At 33.9% G+C, this 12,032-nt stretch overlaps 1 protein-coding gene across 2 annotated transcripts in view; it reads left to right on the top strand.

Moving 5' to 3' along the window:
• Nha1 (Na[+]/H[+] hydrogen antiporter 1) overlaps positions 1-12,032 on the top strand; it is a 217,451-nt gene that overhangs the window by 189,235 nt on the left and 16,184 nt on the right. For both annotated transcript variants that reach the window (XM_017904712.1, XM_017904711.1), the window contains exon 5: positions 2,489-2,653. In XM_017904712.1, coding sequence (XP_017760201.1) covers positions 2,489-2,653 — 165 coding nt within the window. The remainder of the gene's footprint in view (positions 1-2,488; positions 2,654-12,032) is intronic.

Here is a 12,032-nt window from a genome sequence, read left to right as displayed (position 1 = left end):
TTAAAACGTGGATAAGAGTGAAATGGGATCGGGGATTTGTAAGTATTGAAAAGGAGCCGAAGGGGTCGTGAAATGTCTCGTCGAATTGTTTGTTTCACTCGTTTCGAATACCAAGTCGAGGCCATGAACTCGATTCAGAACACTAACATGTTCATTAATAACAAACTTCGTTACAGATTCAACATTTAATAGACGAATTAATTCTGGAATTAAAAAGATAGGAACAATGTTCCTATTTGTCTTGATACAAAAATTCTTTTGCTTCTTGGTTCTCAGCTAATTCATTTGTGTTCACTATACTTCTGTAATGGTTAAGTAAATAATTTTAATCGAATCAGATAGACAAATTAATTAATTCTCAGCTGATTCATTTGTGTTCACTATACTCCCATACTGGATAACTAAATAATTTTAATCAAATCAAATAGACGAATTAATTCTGAAATTAAAAAGAAAGGAACTATATTTCTATCTCTCCCGAAAAAAATTCTTTTGCTTCTTAGTTCTCAGTAGATTCGTTAGTGTTCACCATATTCCCATACTGGATAACTAAATAATTTTAATCTAAACATCACCTAATTCAGTTGAAAAAAAGAAGAAGAAGGAGAGAAGGAAGAAGATAAAATAAATTTTACACCACCTGCCTCGTTCCTTCTCTCCATTTATTTTGATGAAATTCTGGCAAATCTCGATTACGTTCCCCGGAAGCATGCTGCTCCTCGCAACAAAGCTTGGCCGACGATTAGGCGAAATAAAAACGGAAGGAGAGAAAGGAAACGCAGTGTTGCCTTAAATGGAAGGAAATACCGGAGGTCAGCGGAACAGAGAGATCGTGGTCGGAAAATGTGAAGGAGCCTGGGAATTCGCGAATATATTAGAGCCGGAATAAACGAGAAGAAAGGGAATCCGCGCAAAGGAGCCACCAGCGAAATGTTCTTGGAAAAATCGAAGGATACGAGGTTTCCAATAATAATGAAGAAAGAACGCGAGAAGCTTACCGGAACGTCTGGATATCCTTTCTTTATTCATAATTCTCCGTGGACCAACCATGGCACGGGCTTCTTTTCGCCACCTCGCACACGTGCCGCGAAATTTCCATTCGTTCATCATCGATCGTCGATGTTGGAAATTCGTTTCCTTTTAACCCGGCATGGTAACTGCATAGTCTTCCTGGAATCCATCGAACGAACTCGTTTCATGACGATTTACCTTTGATTTCGTTCCAGCCATATCGAAAACTGATGGCCCATTTGTTTTTTCACCCTTTGTGAGGGAAAATTGGAAAAGTGAAAAAGAATTTAACAACTTATGACGAATAACGTTAATTCTGTGATATAATATTTAATATTGAAATTTTGGAAATTGAATTTTTATTTATGAATTTATTGAAATATATATTTATTCTTTTTTTCTTTTTCTTTTTTTTGTAAGATATATTTGTAATGGTTGTTCGTTAGAAGGATTGCTTTTTCATGACGTTTCCTTGGGTATATACGAGAGGAGAATTTTATAAGAAAGATATTAATCACGAAAGGTTATTTTGAAGCCAATATGGTACTTCTGAACACCTCGGTGGTAGAGTTATTGAGCCAGTGGTAATAGTAGAGTTTGAGTCAGCTGTTTACAACCCTCTTACCCTCGTTTTCGGACACGGTAGTAATACCTTCGAGAAATATGGTTCAAATTGTCACACGATCAAGGTGCAAGTATATAAAGAAAGTGTATATATAAAGGAAAGAAGATTTGTATTCAATGACCATGCTATATTAACACTGATCAATTTTAATGATCAATTTAAATCTGTAATATACATTTAGTAATTCTTGTAGAATTTACCTTCCTGAAAACCATTTCTTAATCAAAATTCCTCTATCTCCCTGAATTTTCGAAAATTGTGAATTTTTCTAAAATCGCAGAATTTTTAGGTAAAATGAAGTATTATACCAAAATTGGAAGATTAGGGGATTATTTTTGTCTTGAAAGTTAGATGAGAGTATCCCGAGTTTATCAATTCCCCTAATTATAATTATTCATATTTTTGAATAATTATAATTAGTCATCGAATTTTAAAAATAAGTCGCCAATGCTTAAAGTTATTATAATATAACTTGTAATTATATAATTTAACAAATTTTTACACCAATTATATTTACCGGAAAAAATTTGTTAAATCCCTTCCCCTTTTATTTGCATCCTTGTCAAAATTATTATAGAAACATAATTAATTATGACGTAAATATAAAATAATTATTCTACGGTATAATTTTATTTCTATTTTTATTTTTATTTCATTATTTCCGGTTTTTCTAATTTTATTGTAAACGATTATATTTTCTGAAAATTTCCAATTCCATAATTTTATTTTCTCTTCGATTGGCTGTTTAGTAAATAAATAACGCGAGACAAAAATCCAATAAAAGTTAAACGGCATTCATATGACTATCTCCAAGGACCATTCTAATCGATTTTTCAATTCATGATGTTACAGCCTTTCATGGTGCCCATGAGAGTGCTGATGCTGTTAGGGGGTGGATTGCTGGCTGTGTTCGGGAGCGAGGCGATTGAGCTCGGGGGGGCTGGACCTTTGGCAGTGGTTGCAGCAGCCTTCGTCAGCTGTTATTTTTGGCAGAAGCAAGGCTGGGATGTCGATGATGTAAGTACATTTATATATATGCATTACAAAATTTTATGAAAATTATTTCACCCCCAGTCGCGTTACATTGATGAAATGTGAATATTTCTTCAGAATTTTTTGGTCAATCTTTGTTGATATATTCTATGATTAAAAATCAGGGAAAAATAGGATATTTCTACATATAAATTTTATCTTTTCTTGACAATAATTATTAAATTATCTTGCAATAGTAAATTCTTTTTTAGTACATAATTGTCCAGACTATATTGATGAAAAGGATTTAAAACTTTTTCCATGCTTGTAATTTATTAGGTATGAAGGATTTATTGAGTTTGTTGAGGAAAATAATTAACAAAATTTGAGGCGAGATGTTAAGAAGATTATTTGCGGTGGGATTAGCTTATACTCGTGCGTGTTGAATTAAATTCGCCTAATCAGTGAAAACAAGCTTATGTCGAGAAGAGATAATATGTATTTAAATGGACGACTACCTAGAACTTTCGCATTGCTTATATTTGGGCACACGAAAATCTGTAGCTTTAATATTGCAACAGTTGATTAATTTAAAAAAGAAAAAATAGCAGAAAAATAGTAAAAAATGATCCCAAAAATTAATAATCATAAATCCTTAATAAACTCATATCGTTATTAGTATTTCTTTAAAAAATCAAGTCAATATCGCATTTTTCTTTACTTTTTAATTTCTATTCATTACTTTTGAGCTGAAAAATTTTTAGAAATATATTTTCCATAATTACACGTCCGTGACAATTTAAAAATATTTTTATTCCACGCGTGAAATTTGTCCCGACATTACGTAATACATATTTCCTGCTTCGCGATATTCCTGATTTATTTTCCGAATATTCGTTATGAAAAAGCAATTTATTTGACAGAAAAATTATTTACCCTTTACGCCAGATTTCTATCTTATTTTATGTTAACTTTTACATATAAAATACCGAAAGTAAGGCACAAAATCAACGTGGAACTAAATCAAATTCTAATCTTCAGCATTTTTGTAAATCACGTTAATAAATGGTACAAAACCAAGGGAAAAGTGTGGTATAAATTAAAAGGATACGTAAAGAACGAAGATATACCGGACAAATTATTTTCAGTGTCGAAATTTATATCCGGAACTATCATAAATGGGACAAGTCAAGTTTACGCGTGCTATTTGCTTTCAGTTTAATCGAATCGTAACGAGACTAGTAAACTCGAACACCACCATTCGGTTCATTAATTTTATAGACGTCATTCCCTGCCCTTAAATGAAAATGAAGCATCAAACGTAGTGTCCCGTTATAGTCTTTGTTAAATTAATTACCTTCCACGTAATAACTGCACCCCAATTCTTTCTCGTCGCTTCAAATCCTAACCTCGTATTTGTTATTTCAAAATGTTCCTCACTTCTCGCAAATAACTGTCCTAAGGTAAAATGCGAATTACACGCAACAGAATTTTATTACATTTCGAAAAATGATTGCGAAAACACGATTGAATTACATAGAAATGTTCAAACATGTATTGATGTCGTACTTTCACGAATATAGATAAATAATAACAAAAACAATTATTGTTGAGATATATTCAATTCGTACTTTACGTCTTAGAGAGCCACAACGTGTTGGCAACCTTCGATACTAACTATATGTTATATTGCGAATATTTGTTGGTCTTCTTGAATACGATGCACAGTACCCACGTGCAATTGGAACTCTAAAAGAATCGATATCAATCGTTATGAATACACGGTTATATTATTAGGAACCTGTTTCAACTTCTACCTGCTGATATTATATTAACAATAATTAATATCCTTCGAATTTTAAAAAGAAAATTGAAGCTTAGAGCATAGTGTGTACCAAGTGTGCAAAGTTCTCAATTTTCCTGATTCATATTGAAATATTGCTGTTTCAAATCAACCCAATATCAGGTGACCTGCTACCTCTATATTCTGTCACAGATCTTCTAAAGGATCAGTCTCAAAATACCTGACTGCTTCAAATCATCAGCCATTTGTGCCCAAGCAAGCATCCCTTTGCAAGGCAACAATTATTGAATCCAGTTATCAATCAACCAACCTGAAAACTGTCTTTTTATCCACTCTTACATACTTTTATTCGGACCTGAATGCGTCTGGAACGATCAGTGATCCATCCAGCTTGCTGCCAGACAGATTATCCAGACGCTGATACAGGTCACCGGAGAGACTAGGCCCAAGGGAAGCGAATTGCTCGCAAATTGCTCGTGTGCCTTGTCATGAGTTTGACGTCTCTATCGAGGTTGTAGGAGCCTGGTCAAGGTAGACTGTCCTCGGAACTGTCGATTTTCTACGTTTATGCGAGCACTTTCTACACTCCTGTCACCTGGCCAGATCGTCTATGACACGAGTAGGTTATTAATTAAACTTCTTCGAAAACAGCTTTGCTCTCCAACGTCGTAAACCCTAAGACCTCGATTCGTCTTCCATGATCTCGGAATAGAACGTGTACTTCGCAACGATCCAATAGGGACCTGCCAAAATTGAGAGCAGCCGCTTCGCTTCTTGGCAAACGATCGAGTAGCCGGCCAACTGTACCTAAAAATCGGCTGCGAGAGGGTATAAACAGGCGTGAGAAGCGGTCGTAAAATCGCGGAACGATTGGAAAGTCGAGGAGGCGGCGTTCGCAATAATTCCTGGCGTTCGTGAAATATTCAAGCCGGCGTCCGCTTCAGCGTTGGGGCCCTCGACACGTAGCCATCGGTATGTCGCGCTCGCGAGCCGACACGTACCCCTTCGTGACGCGACTGTGGCCAGATATTGCCGACGCATTATGACCGATGCCGTCCTCGTAATTCGTTCTGAACGATTAGCGGAATCGCGACGCGTCCTCGGGAAAAGTCGATGATGCCAGTTAGCGTAATTGATCGGCTCGATGCGGCGAATCGATCGTGTTCCGATATGCCGGCTGGTGACCGATGATGGTCTGCAAGGGAATACGATGCCCAGTTTTATTTTGCATTTTAAAAAATTTCATCCGGCCAATAGCTATCTTTGGGATTTTATTTTACTACGGCTCTTGGAATTTTATTTTGTATTGAACAGTTAGGTTCGGAGTATTCTTTTTTTTTGTGTCTGGGCATTTTTGCAATTCAAATTTTATTGTTGCAATTGTTTTGGGAATTTTTATTTTATTTGAAGAGCAAAATGTGAGCTTAGAATTTTTCAGTAATTGTTTGATAATAGGTCACGTGTTGATTAAATGATTTTGATTATGCTTGATGGTATTGGTAAAATTTTAGTTATCTATCTTTGGGATTTTATTTTACTACGGCTCTTGGAATTTTATTTTGTATTGAACAGTTAGGTTCGGAGTATTCTTTTTTTTTGTGTCTGGACATTTTTGTAATTCTAATTTTATTGTTACAGTGGTTTTCGGAATTTTTATTTTATTTGAAGAGGAAAATGTGAGGTTAGAATTTTTCGGAAATTGTTTCATGATAGTTCTCATGTTGATTAAATAATTTTAATTATGCTTGATGGCATTAGTGAAATTTTAGTTGTGGTAAATTTTTCGCACGCTTTGATTGTTTTTGACTTGAGAAGTTATTTCAAATGAAGGATAATTGTCACTTATGATATGACAGAGTACAGAAGGAACTTTATATTTTATAAATGGGGGTTTAATTTAACATAGGTACATATATCAATTTAAAGAACTTACTTAAACATGACGAATTTTAGTTTTCGAATGGTAAAAACACGAAGATCATTGTTTATCTGTTAATTATTCGATATTGCAATATATTCAGCCCAATTGACGATCAGGAAAAGCTTTTGTTTTGTTGCACACGTAGACATTAACATCGTGTTGACTCCTCGTGTTATTTTTACGCTTTATTCGTTTCCAAGCAATTAACGATCGGACAAAAGCTTCCATACAGGTTGTCAATTATTGATAAAATCATTTTGCTCCAGATAAGTAAAACAATGGTATCTTGCTTATTTAATTAATGATTGGTTCCCGGGAGATATTATCGATTCGAGGGAATTACAACAAATTTACGATACACGTAGAATTTAATCTCCGCATATTCATAATCTCCAAAAAATATAATTTGATTTAAAACGGTGGGAGAAGGTCGAAATTATTTTAATATTGATCGTAAATCATTATTATTTGCTACCATACCGAGAATTTAGCGAATATTAAATTTTACAAAAACATAAGAATTATGTGAAAAATATAATAAATAGTTTTCCTGAAGAAATTTTATTTTAATAGAGTAATCTATCCATGGTCAATATTTATATGTATAATGTTCAAAGAATTGTATTTTTTTTACTTGATAAGAATCGTGATTAATAAATTTGTTAAATAGAAATTTATAGTGATAAACTTTCACGAATTTAGAATTTCATAAATTTAATTTTTATCATTCGAAATGAAAAATTGGTTAAATTAAAAAATTTCTAGTTTGAGCTGTTTACATTTTACCATACCTTATTCAAAAAGACTTCGCTTTCACGGGCTTTAATGAAGCATTTGGTTAAATATTATTTTGAACTACAAGAGTCTAAGCAATAATACTTCAACACAAACACGAGCAGCAGCAAAGCGACTAATTTAGCCGTAACCTAGGGTTGAATTGTACCTAAGTCAGCCTTGCGCATTCCAATTTTGGCTTTGGACTTTAGCACAAGAAAAGCAAAGCACGCGACACGACAACTACCATTGTCTTTCTTCCCTATTGTACCGCGTTGTTACTGTTTAGAGGAGTGTAAGCGAGAAAATATTACGAAAGTTAATTAAAAGATAATCTCTGCATTTGTCTCCTGTTTTAACAGAAATTGGGAATCTTTATAGAATGCTAAAGGCACCCCATTTCTGCCCGGTTAAACTCTATAGCATGTTATAGTTTATATTCTGCAACAAACAATAAGAGAACAAAATAGTACACGTCTTATTTATAGAAATTTTCATACTCTCTATCAGCGATGAAAATGATCCCTTTTTCTAAAAATTAAGTTTTTAAACTATAATATTTTGAGTCTTCATATGAATATTGATTGCCATATTATTATATCGAAAATGCAAGGGGTAATTATATGATTAGGAAGGGAAATGTAAATGGAAAATCTCCCAAAAAATTATCATCAACGATTAACACTAATTAACAATAATAATTATTTAGAGACAAACACACATAGACACCAATAATTGTTCATTAGACAATTACATTTCTATCCCACTAATAATCCCTGTCAATATTAATTTTGTCAGAAACAGGTGCATATTTTCAATAATTTGAAACATCTACCGATCTACCCCCTTACTTACCCCCTTCACCTCTTACTATTTTACCGTACCAATTATCCCGACGTCAATTTCCTCCAATAATCTTCCACTTCCCTCAGTCCATCATCGTTGCACCCACCGTGATCGGTATCACTACTCCACGTGACGAGCCCGAACAATTTCCCACGTGCCGTTTTATTTTCAATAAACCCGGACGGGCAGCATGGTTCAACTGCGCTGAAAGCACGCTGTCGCTTATCGTTGACCCCCATAAACTCGAAGGAAAAATCCGCTGCCGGTCACCGACGACCTTATAACAGCCAACGTGTTAATATTTTCCGCAGTTTGCCCATAAATCCCTCGACTCTGGGGCCTGGCACGTAGACCCTGTCGCGACCGTCGACCGATATCGGAATACGATTTCCGGTTTATGCACAGGTTACGTCTCCGTTCTGTCATCGTTGATCCTCTGATCGCGGGATTGATTGGCGACCTACGAGATACGATTCGAATTTAGCCATGGTGCCTCGCTTGCGATTCTTCCTTAGACGCGTGAAAATTTTTATGGGGAATTTTGGATTTGGCTATTTCAATCGTCTCATAGGAATTAAAAAATCCATTTTTCCTTTGTATTATTGCAGAGAATTGACCGTGGTAGTATTTATCGATTATAGTTTATTCACAATATTATAAAAATTTGCTAATGACAATGAAGCTACGTATTATTCAGCGACACGAGTCTATAATAACTCTCGACTTTATAAGGAGAGAGTGCAAGTCCTTCAGGTCATAGATTTAGTTGAAACTTCGCAAGTTTGTAGATTTAGTCAGCTAGTTCAAGATAATGTATCGTTATAAGGGCAACTACTCAATAGTTTTCGAGATATTTATGATTAGAGCTTTATTATACTGTGTGCGATACTATACTATTATTATTGGAAGGTGACAAGAAAGACAGAGATAGAGGAAAGCTCACACCGATGAAAAGTCGTATTACTTTGAAATAAATAATATAAGACGGAGAAGTGAACACGAAAATACCCTTACTACAGTGAGTCATTCGTTCTTGGCCAACGAAGTTTAAATGTATGAGGGCTAGTTATAGTCGTCTTTGGATGCCATGACAGTCTGCGTTTAATTCGGAGAAAATTTTTTAAAAATCTAGGAGATTATTTAAAAACCTCTGACTGCTATCTATAGTGATCTTTTATTCGCTTATTCGCTATTTACACTGCACACTAGGCTTCTGTGCATCATCACGTCTGCCAAATATCGAGGAGACCTAACCTCTCCTTTTTCTTTTAGACATGTAAGAAATTTTCATAGACACCTTAACACCCGAGAAAACAAGTGTTAGATTATTATTAACGTAGTCTTCATTGTATATTCTGTATATCGTGTGTATTGTATTAATGTAGTGTTAGATCTTTTTGACATGGAAGAAATCTTCATAGATACCTTAACACCCGAGTAAACAAGTGTTGGATTATTATTAACGTAGTGTGTAGTGTATATTCTATATATCGTGTGTATCGTATTAATGTAGTGTTGGATTATTATCAATTAAAAATCTCATAGTAGCCATCTTCGATGCCAATGGGGAATCCGGAGATAATAGTACTTAGCTTCCACCCAGTCTTCTCACACAGGATTGCAACAAGTTGTGCAATCCTAGCTCAACGAAGATCTCACCCTCAACAGTTGCTCATGATAGATCCATTCGTAAATCCTGGATCTTTTTAAATCTCCATAGTCAAGTGGTTACCATAAACTTGGCTCGTCTGGAGACCTGTCTAGGTTGGATCCAGAGATACTCATTCGATAAGCATATTCTCAGAGACGATGGGTTTGTTCGAGTCGATCGTTGTTGGTTGAACGCTGCAGGAACCTTTGTGTGTTTTATGTGAAACAAGATGGAGACTGGGAGATACAGAAGAGTCGATGCTTCTTCGCGTCCGTAGTGGGAAGATTATGTTTTATGGTGTTCTTCGAGGGTCTTGATTTATTTTACAGGTTCCAGAGGTTCATTGTCGATCGAGGTTTTCGTTATCTGTGTCGTATGCTGAGAAATAACTTTGCAGGATTTTTTATAGGTTGAAGTATGGCAAGTCCAATCTTGAATGTAGACTTAAGAATTGAAAGATTGAGGTGTTTATAGCATCATTGACTTAGAATGATCATATTTATTATTATTTACATAAATTCATAATTGAGGGATGGCGAGCAATGAAGGACACTAATGAAGTATTAAGAGTAGTATACTCTTAAATAATGACATACTTTTAAATAGTAAATAAAACCTGTTTTATTATAAAAATAAAATTGTTGTTTATTAGACGCGCAGAGCTCTGTCTGCATAGGATTAATTTAGCCAAAAATCCTTAATAACATAATGCTAATTTTAAAAACCCGAAAATAAAATTTGGGCAGCTATTTTACTTGTTCGATCAATCCGTTGTTTAATAAATGATGAAAATATTTTAATAAAATAAGATTAGATATAGGAAATAAATAAAATAAATTGAAATGGAGACCTGGGATAATGAAGGTAATAAAAAGAGTGGGAAGAATGTATTGGAAGTGTCTATTTTCTAAGGCTGCATCGTTAAATCTCCGTGTTTCGTTGTTGGATAGTTGAAAAAGATCGTAACCGTATGACAGGAAACCAAATTGTATCGCAAATCGATATACTTCATGACTTCGATCGTAACTTCAGCTTTATATACGACATACCCATAGAACTGCAGCGTGATATATTTTATCGTGTACAGGGTGGTCAGTATATGGCGATTCCAACAATTAATATTAAATATCCGATTTCATTTATCTGTACTCTCTTTGTATTCCTTCTTCTTAATGTACTTTCCAATAATTAACTTCAATGACGCGATCATAAGTGCAACGAATTTTTTTAAAAATGTAATATTTTTCGATAAACAAATTCGGTCGTAATAATTTTTGAATTCACGAAATGTGTAAATACGTAATAAAATAATTCGTAGAATAACACCATCAAGGAATATCGATAAATTATGTTAACATTTTATGTCATGCGATTACAATATAATATTTATTATTGTTTATTATTATTTATTATTTTTGTATGTTACGTAAATTTATTTTATAACCATCTTTACATTTTTCACTCGTATTGGTAAAATTTCGTGGGTAAGAGAATTTTTGTACGAACTATGTATCCGTAGAAATGATTTTAATGCAGCAAAAGTGTTCATCTATTTCATAGACAAAAGGGAATAGTCTTTCGTCTCTATTGAACGTCCACGTAATTTCGTTTGAAGTTTCGACACTCGTCAGAAACACTCGCAACGAGCATTTGCGTTTGATAGTATTTCTAGTCCCTACCTCGAACAGTTCGCAAATGCTCTGAACCACTTGCTGGGTTTATTCCACGAATATAATAGTATTGTGCGATAATTATCTATTTATCCTGATTGTTCATTTTCCAATTTTTTTTCTAGATATTAGTTTTTCTTTGATTTTTATTATAATCGTTGTACTGTGTTATTAATAATTAGAATACTGCTTTAAAATAATAGCAAAGTGATATTAAAATTATTCGAATGATGGAGGTACACATATAATGGGGCCATTATATTATAACACAATATATTTGAAAATAAGGAAATAAATTAGAATAAATACTCATATAAGAATAGTATAGTATAGGAGTACCAGTCTGACAATTTATATTGCCACCACTAAAAATATTAAAACTTATTTCTGCAGACGAGTCTTCCAAGTATCCTCTGTAACTTTCTTTTAATTTATTAGAAAAATTTTAAACTTTAATATATATATATATTTAATTTAATTAAAATTGAACCAAAAATAGTAATTGATTAAATAGTGATGTAGATATATAAAAGTAAAGGACAACATTAAAAATTCTCCTCGCAACTTTTTTCGATTTCTTGCTATCAAACTTTTCACAACCCTCTTCGAAAAAGATCGTTCCTCTCTTTCTGTAAGTGTCCTTAAAAACTACCCTCTTTCCTTCAATCGCCAAAAATATTGCAAAAATATTCTTGACGAATATTTTCTCGATGGGTTTGATTTTCGTCCTATACACCCATTGTCTCTAGTTTCCTCTT

The sequence above is a fragment of the Eufriesea mexicana genome, unplaced genomic scaffold, assembly GCF_001483705.2.
Source record: "Eufriesea mexicana isolate 0111107269 unplaced genomic scaffold, ASM148370v2 scaffold3062, whole genome shotgun sequence".
Lineage (NCBI taxonomy): Eukaryota > Metazoa > Arthropoda > Insecta > Hymenoptera > Apidae > Eufriesea > Eufriesea mexicana.
The sequence above is the reverse complement of the archived record's forward strand: the minus strand, read 5'-3'. Positions and strand labels throughout refer to the sequence as shown.